A 17,674-nucleotide genomic window follows, 5' to 3' on the forward strand; every position below is an offset into this window, starting at 1 on the left:
AATGCATTCCTATTGTTACTTAGCTTTCTTGTGTACTTTGAAGGGTTCTTTCTGATGAATCCTGGCTCCTACAATGATAGTCGTTCTTGATCAGGTTGTCAGAGAGATTCTCCTTTAAAATAAATTTTACTGGTTTTACACAGTAATACTCCTGTTTCTCCAAAATGCTATTGCTTTTATGTTTCTAATGCACATTTATTTGTGGTTTCTTTCTCTTCTTTGTTTTAAATAATTATTTTACGGTGATATTCAGCCTACTTAAGTAGATACAGAGAATAGTCATGTCACCTCTGAGCCTTTGTTTTCGTGTGTTCCACATACCAACTTTCACGTTGCACAGTGGAGCAGCGCAGACATGCCTTAGCTAGCAGAAATTCACACTAATAAGTGCAGGTAGTACAGTGCAGCATAGTGAAGTCCTATCAATAATAGTGTAGTCATGCTGGGTTCTGCCATCCATGAACTACAGTAAGTCTTGCTTTTGTTTTAGTGCAGTTTGACCCTGCTATATAAGTCAAACAATAAGCTTGAACCAATTTAAAACTACTTGATCAAGTACAATTCACTGAGAAAGGAAATGGGATCTTGTGTGTTTTCAGTACATCTGTTATGCTGTAGATACAAAATCTACTGGTTTGGATTTATTATAAATTTTATCAATCATAGAAAATGTATTTGGAGTTCAAAGTGAAAAATGTTTTGCTCCAAAAAAATCAAAACCATTTTAAAATGTGTTCTTTTTTCTATAATTCAGATAGAGTTTTGATTCGAATAAAAGACTTGACAGTGGAGAAGGCTGATGAAGTGGTTTGGGTTCGTGGCAGAATTCATACAAGCAGAGCTAAAGGTGAGATGCCTCCAGGGTTTTTATTTTTATTTCCTTGTATTTTTAGTATGACCTGAAGGTTTATTTTGGCTTCATGACCTGTTAGTTATGTCTTGCATACAATACTTACTAAAAGAAGACTTTGCCACCTGATTACTCAGTGTTCACTTTGACTGGTTATTTTCTCTTTTTTCCACCTCTCTTCCCAAGGGGGGAAAAGGAAATTTTATTTTCAGTTGAGTGGGAATCGGGTATTACTATTACATTGTAGTAAAAGTGAATTTTGGTTTTATCATATTATTAAATAATGTGTGGACAATTGTAAATAATAGGAATTTAAAAATACTATAGTCATTCTCCTTTGAACGTTAATGGTTGTGAGATAAAACCGTTACAAGCTTCTACTGTAAAATGTACTTCTATTATAAATGTATCAGTTGTCAGACAGGCCATATTTATTCTGCTGAGTATGAATATTTTCACTACACCTTTTCTTCGACAGGAAACAAAAATCTGCGTTAAAATTTCAGTATTTTTACCTCCAGTTACCAGTATCTGATTATATAAATTTGAACTTAAAATAAGAAACATATCTTTCTTTAACAAGACAAAGGCAGAATCCTTTTATAGGTTCTCAGTAGTGTGGGCTGTCATACTTGGCTGTCTGACAGCCAGATTTCTTCCCCGGAATCAGAAGTTCTCTCTGGAGATCAGTTCGCCATATGCAAACTTAAATAGGCTTTGGCCTTTTCAGTTGACCTCAGTTGCTGACAACTGTTGTACTGATTTCAGTTGTGTTTGGCAGCTCTGTGGTGAGATATAAATACTTTGTCTTCCCAAGAGTTGAAAGAAAAGAGCATAAAGAAATTATCATCACAGATGAAATTTAACAGTGGTCTTAGAATTGGGAATAATGCAAATTAGGGATGAGAATCCAGTACAGAATATTGTCACAGATAGCAGATTCATTCCGCTTTTTGAGGCTTCATTTTCTTAAAAAACATCCCTCTTAATGAGTGTCTGTACTGCAGTCAGTAAAATAAGGAACTGCATTTAAATATATATATGTAATGTACTTTTTAATTTGTATTAGAATCTTTAAATTTAAGGAGCCCTCTGTGAATTCCTCAGTAGTTCTGTAGTGTCTCTCTGTGCTATGTATAGAAATTGTCAACCCCAAAAGCTGTGAAAGCCTTGGTCATTACAGCTTGAAGTTATTCAGACAGGAGACGCTCTATTTAATTTAAATGTTACTATGAGTATACAAATAAGCGTATCCTTATGGTATTTTCTTTTGCAATTGTAGGACGAGTTCAGACTATTAACAGAATTTAGTATACTAAAGACAGGTGTCTATGCAGACTTTAAAAAAACATAAAGGTCAATGGTTGTTTATTATTGTCTCTGTATTGCATTTATACATGATATTTTGCATGACATACGCCTTGACTTCAATCAAGGTAACGCGTATGTAACATGGCAATATTAACTTACAAGAAGCCATTTGTCATCCTTCACCTTTGACCTCAGGAAAGACTATTCTTTTTAATGAAATCACAGTGCTTATTTTCAAAACTCTTTTAACACAACCTGAAGAATGAAAGCAAAAGGATTTGATTATGGGCATGAAGTGTTCTCAATTTATTGATTGTTCTTCTGGTTCCCTGTTGGTCTGACAACACGGAGCAATTCTGACATCCAGGGAATGCTGCTAGGGAATGTCATATGCTTGTTTACTTAAGCTTTGGGGGAAAGAATCTTACAAGAAAAGCAAATGTTTCAGAGTAAAAAGTAATAATTAGCCTTTCCCACACACATCGTGGTGCTATTCCTACTGTTATGGAAAGGAAAGTCTTGCAGGAAACAGGAAAATCTTACACAAAAATAGCTTTAGTTTTTCTCAGAAGCTCGAATATGACTCCTAAATAACCAACATATCCTCTATTTAACCCTGTCTAGTTCTGACCAGTAAACCAAAAAACCCAAAATGTGAACAACTGGAGAATCCAGCTGTCTCATATAGCAAGCCACTCATGAAGCCAAATGGAAATTAACTGAAGGATGTGTAAAGAATGGGGTGTTGGGAATTTCTGTGGGTTGTACTAAAATTAAAGTGCTTGGGGCCTTGTGGTTTTCATCGTAGATTGAATAAATGTTATTTCTGGCCTTATTTTAAAGCAGCCTGAGCTACTGATCGCGTTTATCATTGAAAAGCAGTTGGGAAATCAGTCTGGGCTCTGCCAGGCAGCTGGGACTTGCACATTATGTTAGACCTGAACTTGGTTTTGGTTTATGAATGCAAAGGTTTATAAAACATCAAAATAGTATGTCTGAAAATAAGAGTACCACCAAGAGCAATTTAAATACTGGATGAAATTTTATAATAAACCATAGAAAGTTTTCTCTTTGCTGGGAGATGTCTAACTAGCAATGTATTAATTTATATGACCAAACATTTTTTACTCTTTATGCAAATTCCTCCCTTACGTCCTTTTTTCTCATAAGGTCTTACGTCATTTGGTACTTACATCTAAGAAAGGAAATGGATTCCTGTTTGGTTTTGTGTGCTTACTTTTGATGGGATTCTCTGTGTGGTGTCTGATTTATTCGGTGGCTAAAAGTTCCTTCCATTAGACTGAGTCAGACCTTTTTAACCAAATTTCTTTTGAAACTTTTCATCTTTTTAGGCATTTTTGTGGGACACAGTATTGGTTTGTTTTATAGAAACTTAAGAGTAGTTTACTGTTGAATGTGAGTAAAATTGGTCTTATGCTTTTCACTTAAATACCATGTCAGTATTTTGGAACACATGGAGAACATGCCATAATCCGCATTTTTTTCTCACTCTCATGCTTCCTTTTTTCCGTCTCTTGATCTGGAAAGGCATCTAATCATGAACTAGATTTGATTAAGGCTTGTCTTTTTGATACTTTATTTTGCACGCCTTCAGCTCTTTTGGGAAAAGTTGTTTCCTCCTACAATCTTTGTAACTGATATTTTAACTATTCCTATCAGTGAGGTTTGTTTGATCACTTATCTTCTGTGTGATTAGAAATGGTTATATTCCACAAAACATCCTCTTTCCTCATGAAAACAACTACTTTTACTCATGATTTGAGTCCTTTTTATAATGCAGATACTTCAGAGACTTCAAGTGTTTGGGATTAAGAACAAGTGCCAAACTTTTGTTTCTGATTAGTGTGATAGCTGGTCCCTCCATTTATTTCACTATCTTCCCCTTAATTATGTATAGTTGAGTGACATTGTAGCTGTCTTCAGCTGTGTGTTTTTTGTTTGAACACTTAATACATCATTGCTGAAACTTCAGTCCTATTTTGCTAAATTATTTGTGACTGAAATTATGGAGACAAATACTGTTTTCTAGGTGTCATGGTTTAGCCCCAGCCAGCAACTAAGCACCATGCAGCCGCTCACTCACTCCCCACCGGTGGGATGGGGGAGAGAATTGGAAGGGTAAAAGTGAGAAAACTCATGGGTTGAGATAAAGACAGTTTAATAGGTAAAGCAAAAGCTGCATACGCAAGCAAAGCAAAACAAGGAATTCATTCACAGCTTCCCATCAGCAGGCAGGTGTTCAACCAGCTCCAGGAAAGCAGGGCCCCATCACGCGTCACAGTTACTTGGGAACATAAAACGCCATAACTCTGAATGTTCCCCCGCTTCCTTCTTCTTCCCCAGCCTTATATATTGAGCATGATGTCCTATGGTATGGAATATCCCTTTGGTCAGTTGGGGTCAGCTGTCCTGGCTGTGTCTCCTCCCAACTTATTGTGCACCCCCTGGCTGCTCGCTGGTAGGGTGGTGTGAGGAGCAGAAAAGACCTTGACTCTGTGCAAATATTGCCCTGCTGGGCGATAATGAAAACATCCCTGTGTTATCAACACCGTTGCCAGCACAAATCCAAAACATAGTCCCATACTCGCTACTATGAAGAAAATTAACTCTACCCCAGCCAAAACCAGCACGCTAAGAAATACTCTGTCAAACCACATTGTAAGTAAGAAATATTGAGATGTCAAAGATACGCCTAGCTTCTCCAAAGAAACTTAGCATGTTGTGTCCTATGGAAAAATTGTGCTTTGTTTGTTGACTTGCTGGATCTGAAACACAGACATGTATACCACTGAAGGCTCTATCTAATATCTGAAGCCTGTACTTTTCTAATTTAAATTTGTGGCTTAATGTTTGCCTGCAAGAAATACATACACTTATACCATATTAGCTTCTTTACTTAGATGTCACAGCCTCTGGAATACGGAAATATGTGTATTCTGCTTTCTGAAAATATGGAGTTAATTTTGTTGCATTTCTGAAATCACAATCATAGGACAAGGTTAGTTATTTCCAACAATTGCAATGTTAATTTTTAATAATATTTTGTAGTGGCTTTATATGTTTGCTTTTCTTTCCATCAGATTGTGTGTCAAATGTTCTGCATTTATCTTCTGATACTGTTTAAATTGTCTGCAGTTATGTGTCAGGAATGGTAATCTACATAATTACAAATGAAAACTGCAACTGGCTTTTTAGTGTCAATGTTCAAGTGAGATATATGTTGATTCTAATGTTTTATAATCTAAGTCAACAATAACTGGGAAATAGCTATCTATAACAAAGCTTCTGGCTTCTTCCTATTCTCACCATTTTAATGGAAATGTTATGAGTCAGAACTTGGAATTAAAATTGTATTGATGCATTTTATCGGATACTGGTACAACAATGAAGTGTTTGTTGTTAATGTCTCTCTCTGAGGAAGAAGTGTTTAAAATCACTGTTATTTCCTTAAATGTAAGTTTAGGAGTAAATGATTATTAGAGATGTGAGGAGAAATATGAAGTGATTATAACTGTCAGCTAAACAGACTAGAAAGAGTTTTGTTGACTTGGAAATACCCGTTTTAAAAGTCAACAAAGTGCATTATGTTCTTTGTAAATTATTATTAATTCCTATTAACTTCTTTTTCCCAAAGCTGTTCATGAATAAATTGCTCTTACAGGAATTTTTACTTGGGTCTTTTAGGTTCTTGTCATTCACCAGAATCAATACTCGCTTTTGTTCCTCTTCATTTTGAATGCACAGTGTATTATAGAATGAGCATTGTTGATTTAGTCCCTGTGGTGCAAAATCAAGCCTGTTTCTCTCAGAGCAGCTTTGTAAAGTGAACTCTACAGCTTTAATTTGAGAAGATGAGAAAAAACTTCTTTTAAAATAATGTAGACTTGAAGTAGTTGTGAGCAAAGCAACAAGGGAAAGTACAATTTTCTTCTTGCAATTGAAGAATAATAGATATTTTTAACGTTAAGATTTCTGGTTTCTGGTTTGTCTACCTATTATTTATGTTGGAAGGCTTATTGTTATTTTTAGAAAATGTCCATTCACATGCTTATAGATGTAAGGCAGAATTACTTGATTTATCTCAGTGTTTGGGGTGTGTGTGTGGACATGCAGAGCTGACTAGTTTGATATAGCTATTTGGGGCAGGGAGGACAGCAAAGGACAGAGAGACACGCCCCCACCCTTAAAAGCTCAGCTTAATATTAAAGTAGTAAAGCATTTTTTCTCATTCACAAAGACCTCGAGTAACTTGTCCTTAATACACCTGTGTTGTTTTCCTTTGTATTCAGGGAAGCAGTGTTTCTTAGTCCTGCGTCAGCAGCAGTTTAATATCCAGGCTCTTGTGGCTGTGGGACAGCATGCAAGCAAGCAGATGGTAAAGTTTGCTGCCAAGTAAGTAAGCAATTATATCCTGTTGTCAGAGTAAACAATGGTGGGAACCAGGACTCCCAGGGGTTGGGACCATTTTCACACATTAACATCAATGCTTCGTTTGTTTTAAAATGTAGTTATTTAAATTGTCAGCTCACTATTGCATTGAATACATTACACTGACAAAAGATAAAGTAGAGAACAGGCTTGAAATTCATTCTGAACTGCTGAAGCAGCATTCTCTTGCCATAGACAACCTACATTTACTTTCAAGCTGGCTAACAAAAAGTCTGGCAAGCTGAGCTTAATGGGACACTTCGTTTTGTCTGTGGTGTTTGTGTGTGTCTGCACATGTTCAGAGTTTTTCTTTACAAGATGTGCAGTGTAGTAATACGTTTTATAGCTAGAACTGGTGTGAAGAAGTTCCATATTATAAGTGGTTTACTGAGTTGAAGAAATAAAGAGTAGCTTCTGTGCGCTGAATTAATCTTAATTTACACCTTATTTTTGGCACTAGAGTGTTTAATGAGAGATTAAAGTTACTAGTTAAAATATTTTTTGTTGGTAATAGACTTGCCAATTAAACAGGTGTTTGTTGCAACAAATTCAGTTATTTCGTTTGTTTTGTTCTTGAAGATAAAAAATTACCTTCACCTGCTACTTGCCTCAAGATTGTGCTTTCAGGTTGTCCAGTACTAAATATGCTTGCACGACAAAGGTGTTTTTATAGTAGAGCTTTTTATCATGTATATCTCCTTGTTCACAAATAGAAATGCGGATCAATTCAGTGCAATAATATGTTTGACATGTGGCACTTGAGTTGCTTCTGTGTAGTTCTTGGCAGTAGTCTCATTCCTGGGAAGGGAGCCCCCACTAATTAGCTGCAAAAGTGATACAGCCTTCAACCTTCAATATGCCAGGGAGAGGAGGGATTCATTATAGTATAGACTTCCAGAAGCCAAGTTAAGAAGGTTGGGATAATGCTTCTGCTGATGAGGTTCAAGGCAATGGGAAAACAGAACCAGCAGTGTTTGTCATTTGGCGGTGCTTGGTATTGGCAGTGCCAGTGTGAAGCATGCTGTTTACAGGTGTTTGTGAGCCAAAGTGGAGTGTTCTATTTCTTCATGAAATAGTTTGTTCTCTCCAGCGCTTAAAATCTTTGAAAAGAACTAAGTGTATAATCTACTTGTTCCCCAGTTCATCTCCCTCTAACCTACCAACAGTCTGCCTGTACTCTCTCGACAAACTTGCACTACAGAACAGCAAAACAATGCAGATAGCTGTGATGCTCACTCTCCTATTCTCCAGTTCTCTCCGGCATCTCTCTGATTCAGTTTTCTTCATGGTTCTTTCCTCCACAACTGAATTTCTTACATTTCATGAGTGGCAGAGTTCAGTTGTTAGGAGCTCATGAGAGCGAAGTTGGTCCTCACTCTTTTCTTCCATGTGCTGACTCTGTCACTTAGAAGCCTTCTGTGACTTTTTTATTCACTATTCTTTTTTTACTCGGTTAGTTTTCTGTGAGGTTAGTGATTTAAACTAGGTCATGGAGGTCCAGAGATAACAAGGAGTAGTAAACAGTGGAAAAGGTTATCTGGAAAGAGTAGAGGCCAAAGCTCCTTTCTCTTCCGGCAGCAGTGAGCTGTTAAATCAGATGGAACCTCATCCTTAGGTTCTTTTCAACTCCCTGTCATCTCCCCCCTTTTCTTGATGTGACAGACCTGATTTCCTCTGAGTAGCCAGGCTCAAAATGTTTGTATTGTGTTTTGACTTTTCATTCTGCTCCTTTTTGTGATTTTTTTATGTACTATGCTTTAGCATGATCTAGCTAAATCCTGATACTTCAGCCTCTATAATTTATAGCATGCATGTTTTCCTTGTTATTTGTGCTTCTGAAGTGCTTGCATGCTTATCGTCATGTGCTTTGAATGATAGAGCTTTCTCTGCCTTCTGGGTCTTCTTTTGGGAGTTTGCTTTTGTGTTTTTTTAACACCATTAGTGCAATCATCTTCTCACAATTCCTTCTCACCAACAAACCTATTTTATTAATATCCTGCCGTGCTCTCACTTTTTCCGATGTTTTATCTTCTACAGTTTTGTCTGATATCACCATTGCAGCTGCCTCTTGTCCTTCAGAGGCTGCTGCTGTTCCTTGGCTTCTGGGTGCACTCGTGGTCCCTGTCTCAGTAACACCTGAAGCACAGCAACACTACGTGCCTTGTCTGCAGTCACTTTCCTGCCAGTTTTCAGCTGTTGTGGAATAGTGCCATTATTACTAGCCGATGAGACTGGCCTTAGATGTCTAAAAATAACTGTAGTGTTGCTCTGCCTTTCTCAGTGTCTTTTTTTATCATCTCCTCTTGTTTTCCTACACGTTAAAAGAGACAATACACATTTATTGAAGAAAACATTTAACTTAATACCTTTCATTTCAATTAAATTTTTAAACTAAGCTTTTTCATTGCTAGTACATAAACGTTATTTTTAATGTGCTACTGTCTCATATTTTAATACTGGGTCCAAAACTTTTTTTAAAATAGTTTGTGAAATTCTGGATCTTGAATTTTTAATGAGAAAACTGATTAAATCATGAGCATTTTTTGTACAAATTTTCATAAATAATAAACAAACCAGTTCCTCTTTTGTATATTGGCACATGGAAACCAAGAACTTTCGTAACCTTCTGTGGTCTAGCAACACCAATTGTCTCCATTATCATAAGAATGTGAGTTCTCTTTAGTGAAAGATACTTAATACAGGTTTAACTCAGTTTTACAAAGAAATTTCTGTGAGTTTAGCCATGAAAAGTTTCTACTTGAACTTTCAAAACATACATAGCCAACAACATAGAGCCAGTCGAGACACTGGATTGGCAGCTGTGGAGTTCTTATGTCTTTCATCAGAAAAAAAAAATTCAGCCTAGTGCTTCAAGGGATGCTGTATAAAAGAGAGTTAATTATCTCTTTCAGCCAGCAGAGGTGTCAAGTGGTAAGATTAGTAGTTTATCAACCCTCTTTTTTTTCCATAAAGTATAGGGTGTGGCCAGTTTTGGTTTTCTTTCTCTTTTTTTTTTATACCAGCATTGAGCTTTTTCCCCCCGCTTCCCCACTGCCGTAGCCACATGATGTGTTATGATACAGCAGTGGGGAGAGGTGGTTCACAGATTCTCATTTAGCTGCCCAACGTACCCTTCCTCAGGAAGTAACTTGGTGGCTCTTTATAGTAGGCTAGAGAATGAAAATCCAGAAAAGAGATTAAAAAAAATACAAAAATGGGTAAACCTGTATGAAAATACTTCACAATGTAGGAAAATACACGTAAGTTCATCAGCTAGATAAACTGGTGATGCCAGCAAAACTGCTGGATATTACAGAAATATTTTCTTTATGCATTTCTATTTAATTTTTATATCAATGATCTTGAAGAAAATGTCAGATCGCGGGTGTTAAATTTACTGGTGACAGAAATTGGAATGGTAAACTAGGGGGTAGGAGTATATAGTAACCAGGGTTCATTTAGAATAATCACTTTGATGTTTTTCAGTGTGAGTTTGTACCTTTGTGCTCATTAGTTCAGATTTTGTATATGTTCAGGATTAATATGCAGTAAAGTAAGTGATGGGAAATGTGAGATCATGATGGATAAATAACTGACTTAACAGGAGTCCATGCAGTTCTCTTACCTACTATGCTAAGAGATCTCTTGAGTTTTGAAAAGGAGGAATAAAATGCTGTTAATGTAATATATGTCAGTCATTACACCATTTCTGGAATATTTTGTCCATTTTTGTTGTCTTTGGGTCTGAATATATCTCAAATGGAAAAGGTTGATGGTGAAGCTGCAAGATGAAATGGTATATGGTCAGGCAAATCTGTCTTCCTATAGACTAAAGAAAACTCTCTATTCTATCCAGGAGAAATTACTAAGTAATTTAAATCCCAATCTGATGGTCCTGTGAAAGAAGATTTTCTGCTAGTGGAGGGTTCTTTGCTTTGCAGATACAAAGGTAGGACAAGATGCAATGAACAGATGGTGAAGCTAAGTAAACTCATAAGGGAAATAAAGTGGAATTTTTTTCAATGAAAATGATTAAAAATGTGTAGCAGATTTTGTTACTTGAAATCTTTAAAAGAAGATAGGCTTTTTTTCCCCAGAAGATACCCAGGTTCATCCGGGTGTTAGAATGTTGGTACAGGAAACAGATTATTACATTTTTAGAATTAAGAGAATCAGAATAGGTGTTTACCTGGCCTTCATGTATACAATGTCAGTTACCTCCCCTTTCAGAGGGCTTAATGGGTCCTTACTGTACTTGTGCAGCCAGTATTACTGTTGCTCTTACTGAGTTGAGTATAAAATGTTTATATTTTCAACTCTTTACAAAGTGAACTCATTTTTTTCAAAGTAAACTATTGCCTTCAGCTTTCACTGACGTTCAGATAAGGGATCGTTGATTATTATGTTTAATGAAAACTATTTACTATTTTTAGATTTAATAATGCATTAATATAATAATTTGTGCAGTCTGCTTACAGAAAACAGTGTTGAAGAATAAACAAGAAAACATCTGAACAAGTATAGATGTTTCCATTAAGTAAAACATATTCTATTTAAAGCCTATAAATAACTAAGTTTCTTCAATTCTTCAGACTTTTGGTCAAGAAAATGTTGATTGTGATTCACTTGGGGAGGCCCCCATGGGGTTCAGCTTGCAACATCAAGCTGTTGATGAAAGGTGTTGTCATACAGACTGCAATAATGCAATCCTGTGGTTAAAAGAGAAAGTCTTGGCTAATAGACATGCAGATAATTAAGAGGGACATAAGGCATCTAGTGGACATTTTAGTAATTATAGTCTTGATTTCTTTGGAAGGAACATTACATATAAAGAAGCAGTTTGCTATATGGGGGAATTTTTTAGCATTGGACTTTATGAATCTATTACTAAAATAGCTTCTTTAAGGATTAAACAATATAAAGATGTCATTTGTCTTTTCTTAATGCATCATGCATCCTAATTTACTTTCTAGTCCTTTGTAATATTAGTTACAGATAGAAATATTGTTGTCTTTAATGGAAATGTTTTGGCATGTTTTTCTGCTAGTTGTTCACTTTTTTTGGTTGGTTTGGGGTTTTTTTGTTACCCAGGGGAATTTTATCAAAAAATTACCTAGGTTACTTAGTGCTGCTGCTGCAGAGAACGCTTTGCTGTAGTTACCAGCATTTAATTAAAGCATCTTGTTTCTTCTTGTAACTTGAACTGAAATTACCCTTTCGGTAACATTCTTGGAATTACCTGTTGGGATCAAAGCAGCACCTTCTAGGTTTCTGTGGTTTCCATTTGATGCACTATGTTATGGACTTCAGGTTTTCCCAGCACTAGATCTTGGTGAGCACGGTTCAAACAGAACTCAAAACACGAGTTTTTACTTCCACACCAGATTAGATATATAGTCTGAATGAGCAAAAGCATATTTTCCAATTATCAAATGAAAGTTAATGATGAATGTTTGTAAATACAAAGATCATCATATGCAGTAGAAAGTTTTGTAGTGCTTTTGTGTGCCCGGGCATATTTGGATACAGGGATCTACATAGGCAGGAACTGAGTTGAAATACATCTTAGAGTTATGGCAAATTTAATGGCTAAGGGTTTTTACAATTTTAAAGTTTGCCCCAGACCAAGAAACTTACCATTTTAATTGCAAAGAGAAAGAGAGAAAAAGTACATTTAATCACAAAGTGCAAGGTTTTAAGGTTCTGTTATGCAAGTTTGCAAAGCAATATTACAGTTACAATGATGTAAAAGTCAGTTTCTTCCTGTATTTTTAAGCTGGTACCATTTTGCATGTCTTGAATTCTGTGCATGTTCTGATCAAAACTCTGTAATGACTTCACTAACACCAGTTCTCAGCCATGGTATCCGTAATCTGATTATGAATCCATCATACAACACATTTACATTTAACTATTATTTTCTTTCTCACGGTGCAGAGAATTTGCTTCAGGAAGTTTAAAACAGTTTAAAACAGTATTTGCAGTTATTAGTAAGAGGGCTTTTATTCAGCAGATTAGAAACATATTGCCTATGAAGACACTGGCATTCATGTCATTAGTAGTGTTTTCTGGGCATTCGGCAAAATGTTGACATGAAAAAGGAAAAACAGAGGAGAACTGTTTAGGGGGAAAAAAAAGTTAGCATAAGAGTAAAACTTTTATTCTTTTAAACATTCACTTTTTGGAAAAGCAAAGGGAATTTTACGCCAAATACTATTTTAGCATGATCTGTATTCTCTGTGCGGTTCTTGTCATCACATTCTCTTGGATCCAAAGCATTGTATTGCTGCCTCAGTCTTTTTAAGGAGTTTTAAACAGAATCATTTGTAAGAGAGTATACTTCTAAGTACCTAGTGTCGTTTCTCCTTGCCTTTCTTGAATTTGTTGCCTCTGCTTAAATAATGGAGGTGAATGGAGGCTCACCCTTAACTAAATGAATTCTTACTTAAAGCCTGCTGTCGACCTCTGCTTTGTACAAATTTAGTCATTTGTTTGTCATACTGATTTGTGCAACTGTAGCTCTTTTAAAGTGTAACTGTACCGGAAAAGCATAATATTCACAAATTTTATGTAGTACGTGGAATTACCTAATGGTTAAGCAAGTCAAGCATATGAAGCACCATGCTCATGCTCTGTATAACTTTCAGAGCAGCTGCCAATGAGTTCTATCACCTGAAAGTATTACCATCAAAGAAATAGTGTAATCAACTAAAATGCTCCGATTTGGCTTTTTTTTTAGTTAGTTGTAATTTACTTAACTTATGCTGGTAGGTTTTGAGCATTTTGATGCTTGAATTTTCCACTGTTACTTTAATATTATCAGATTTTTCAAAATTTTGATCATTTTTATTCAAAAATTCTGTTGGATAACTTAAATTTGAGCTCAGCTTTATAATATTAAGAAGTTTGTCTTAGGTTAGACCAAAGATCCGTCTAGCTTTTCTTAGGGCTGATACGGTTACTTCAGGAATAGCAGAGAGCAGGGCAAGCAAGCAGTCGTAGTTGGCAGCCCTTGGTGATTTGTACCTCAGCTGCTTCTGGGCCACATCACTGGGGCTTTATCAGAGAAGGAAGCTAAGTTTTGCTTATCAACTAAAAAGATAAACTTAATTGTTTAGCTGGGTAAATCCTACTTTAAAAATGTGAGACAATGACTAATTCGAAACACAGATATTTCTAAAGAGAAACTTCTAAATGCTAATAAGTTTCTCATGTGGTTTTACTGTAGCTGTACAAAAAGACTGTAGGGCTGGAATACCTAGATTTTCTTCACAGCTCTTAGGTAGACTTACTCTAGGCGATGATAGGTAAACTGATGCAGATGGAAGTGATTAGTACTATAGTTACTATCAGCTGTACCTGCTTGTACTCTGTCTGTACCTCCTTTAACTAGGGGTTACTGCCTCTCAGTAACACCTCCTCTGCATATAAATATTTATCTCACCACCCTCCAACTTAGCTGTATGGGTTTTGTGGGTTAGGTTTTGTGGGCATGGAGAGGGGCCAAACTTGTGAACTTGAAGACTGTTAATTGCTCTTTGTTTTACCGAGATCAGTAGTGGCTGGCTTGTCTGACGAAGTCCTCTTATCATTTGCAGTTAAATTGTGGGCCCGCTACTTTCCTGCTTTCCAAGGGCTTATGTGGTCAAGCGATGTACATAAAGTGCTTTTCAGTCTTAGTTAGTCGTAACAGTTATTTTTCCATAAAAATTAAAGAAATGGTTTCTGATCTTTGGCTTTTTGTAAGCAGGCTAGCAAAGAGACAGAGCGAAAATGCATTTCTAGTGGGGGTGAGATCATTTGTAGAAAATTACTGTTTTAAAGTCCGGTACCTTAAATGCCTAAATAAAAACTGCTCGTACAAATTATTTTCTCACCTATGACTCTTGAGGCTTTTGTTATTGTTTGCTTATAGCACGCATACTTTATATCTTATTTCTGGATGACTTTCAAGATGTTATATGGTGTTTTAATGCACTATTAGTGACTGTTAGCGGAGAGCAATTAAAATATCCCCTGTTGTAGAGAAATGACTTCCAAGCATCTTGCGTCTTTCAGTAACAAGTCATGTAGTTTAAACAAGCTCAGTCAGTTTTGATTTTCCCCTCCAGACCTAGGACTTCCTTTCAGTTTGTTGTTCTGCTGGTTAAGACACATCTTTCAGATAATTGCGTCAGCCAACACATACAAGAGTGTATGTGGCCTAGAAAAAGAACTATGCAACTTGTCAGCTTATGTATACACACACAAAGAAGGAATGAGCACTAAGCTTAATCATAATTCTTTCCCTCACAAGTCTTCCATCCCAGCTCGAATTTATTGTGGCTGGAAATATTTTAGCGAAGTCCTTAATTACTCGGTTATTATCTGTGTAATAAGTAACTTTACCTAATGTTTTGTAGTTCCATCAGTCCATACAGTACATGAATGTCCTGGTGCTCAGTACTGAGTCTGCAGTGTGCGATGAAATTTAGTAAGCCTCCTATGCTATCTCTATTGACAGCATCAACAAAGAGAGCATTGTGGATGTAGAAGGCGTTGTGAGGAAAGCACATCAGAAAATCGGAGGCTGTACTCAGCAAGATGTTGAGCTTCATGTTCAAAGGGTAAACTTTTGAGCAAATGGTTAATTGTTTGAGAGATTATGTGTCTTGGCTGTCTGTCTATCTACATAGATAAATTTTGTTATAAGCAGTCCCATACCAGAGAAATAAACTGCTTTAAACTATAAATTTCTGTGTATCATACGTAAACATGAAACATTTCTGATTCTAAGAGATCTGATTTTTAGAATTTCCTATTTTTATCTGCCATTTGAATTACAGTACCAAGTAAAATAAAGTATCTCACTGGAATAATTTGTCTAGGAATGCTTGTAATTCTAGTTTTTGTTTCTTTACTGCAGCAGATCCTGTAATAAAAAGTCTGCTTCTTTTTAAATGCAAGTCAGAAGTTTCTTCTTTATCAGAAAGTTACAATATCCAGCTTAGTACAATGGAATGGAATGCATAATTCTCAGCAAAAGTAAGGCACTGGCTTAATATGGAAGCTCTTGAAATCTAAAATTCCTGTAGCTTGTGCTGCAGGGCTAGAGGAAGTGCAACTTTATAATTTGTTTAAATAGAAAGCGTACTTAAACCTTTATGTAATATCCTTTCCTTCTAAAGGTTTTCAACCAAAACGTGTGCCTACAATACAGCTGAAACACAGTCACCTCAAGAGTAGAGTACAATGGCTATTATAGTTAGAGCAGTAAAGTAAATTTTAGCTAACAGCGTTGGGAAAATCTGCAGATTTTGAAGAAACGTGTTTTAATATATGCGCAGATTAATCACATGCTTAATTTTTCTGAAAGAATATCAAATTCACTACACCTATGACTAGACTGCAAGGCAAGGTGATTTTCATTCTCTGATTGTATTTTAGGTATCTCAAATTTTCAATCTGAAATGGCTCTTTCAAATATAATCAGATGATAAATAAAATAATACAACAACAACGAGATGAACAGGATGATGTTGCTGGAATTGGAACCTAAAACTCTATGAAATCTAGTAGTTTCAGTTCTGGTGTTGATGCCAATAGGCTTGCCCCTCAGGCAGTGTTTACTTGCTCAATTCGATGCTTCCCAGAAGAAAAAAAGACATTTTTAATCTTTCAAAAGGAAAATAAGAACTAAGTATTTCCAGTATTCTAATGAGAATGCACCCATGTATCTCAAGTGTTTGAATAAAATCACAGTTTTACAGCTAGCAGCGTATGCAAACACTGTTTCAAGTCTATGCCAGAAATATCCTTTTGTAAATCACACCTCCTTTTGAGCTGAGTCTTATGCTATTTCTGTTCCTTTCTCAATTTCAGATCTATGTGATCAGTTTAGCTGAACCCCGACTGCCCTTACAGCTGGATGATGCTGTTCGACCAGAAGTGGAAGGAGAGGAGGTGAAAACTTTGCATGCTCAAATACTTTTTATTTTCTTTGTAATTGAACAAAAGCATGAAAGCCAGGCAACTTCCTTAACACAGTGATTTTGAGGGTCTGTTAGGCTTGCATTTTACTTCCTTTACGTTTTCCAGAACTGCGTTAAAAATTTGTATAGCTTTCATGTCTGCTGAACTACAGTAGGTCAAAACCCATCGGTTTGCAGTCTTGTGTGTGTGTCTTCTGGAACAGTTCGGTTCTGCCTGTGACCGGTGGGAGAAGTGACACCTTAAGCTTTGCTATGCTGCCAATTTGCTGTATGTTCTTTCTAGAATCATCTAGAAATTCTACTGAACTTAGAAGTAGCCCTTGGCTTTTAGCCAAAGGATGTTTTTCTCCATTGATTTTGGTTTGTTGTTTGGTTTTGGGGTTTTTTTTGGAGGTGTATGTATTCATAATGTATTTTTGCACAACTGTTTAGGATGGAAGAGCTACTGTAAACCAAGATACAAGACTGGACAACAGAGTCATTGATCTGAGGGTAAGGAACGTGCTGTGTTGCATGCTTGCCTGCAAGTGTTTATTCTTCATCTTTCTAATGAAGCAATAAAAGTTGTGGATTTGATGGAAGTGTGTTGTTGGACACAGGAAAAATCAACAACACATTTTTCTATTTGTGAGTGACATTGTGAAAACACAAGGTTTTTTAATCCTAAATGTTCACCTTTCCTGGCATTAATCAAAGAACATGGATTAGTAGTGTAAAGGTGAACATGTAGGATTTGGCACGTGGCCATGTACATCTGGGCTTTTTTATTTACAGAAGTCAAAAGTGACTGAATAGGGACAATTTAGAGACAACATTTATTCTCAGATGTAGTCTCTGATACCCAAAAACTGCACTAAGAGCGCAATTTTGAAGTATAGGATGGAAGTTTTGAATTTAACGTGTAATTGAGGTGCTGCAATGCGTGTCTTGCAAATGAAATTGTACCAGGCCATGATACCAATCTCATTCTCTTTGTTTCTTCCACAGCATTAATATCTTTTTTTTTCCTGAAACATCTTTCTTCATCCAGGTCATAGAGGCACAGACATCTGTGAATTCATAACCTTCCAAATATTTACTCTTTCTGATCAGC

At 36.3% G+C, this 17,674-nt stretch overlaps 1 protein-coding gene across 1 annotated transcript in view; it reads left to right on the forward strand.

Moving 5' to 3' along the window:
• DARS1 (aspartyl-tRNA synthetase 1) overlaps window positions 1-17,674 on the forward strand; it is a 43,346-nt gene that overhangs the window by 7,768 nt on the left and 17,904 nt on the right. Inside the window, exons 3-7 of the mRNA XM_054207663.1 lie at window positions 755-847; window positions 6,472-6,574; window positions 15,114-15,216; window positions 16,472-16,552; window positions 17,014-17,073. Of these exons, the coding sequence (XP_054063638.1) occupies window positions 755-847; window positions 6,472-6,574; window positions 15,114-15,216; window positions 16,472-16,552; window positions 17,014-17,073 (440 nt within the window). The remainder of the gene's footprint in view (window positions 1-754; window positions 848-6,471; window positions 6,575-15,113; window positions 15,217-16,471; window positions 16,553-17,013; window positions 17,074-17,674) is intronic.

This window comes from Rissa tridactyla, chromosome 7 (genome assembly GCF_028500815.1).
Source record: "Rissa tridactyla isolate bRisTri1 chromosome 7, bRisTri1.patW.cur.20221130, whole genome shotgun sequence".
Classification (NCBI taxonomy): Eukaryota; Metazoa; Chordata; class Aves; order Charadriiformes; family Laridae; genus Rissa; species Rissa tridactyla.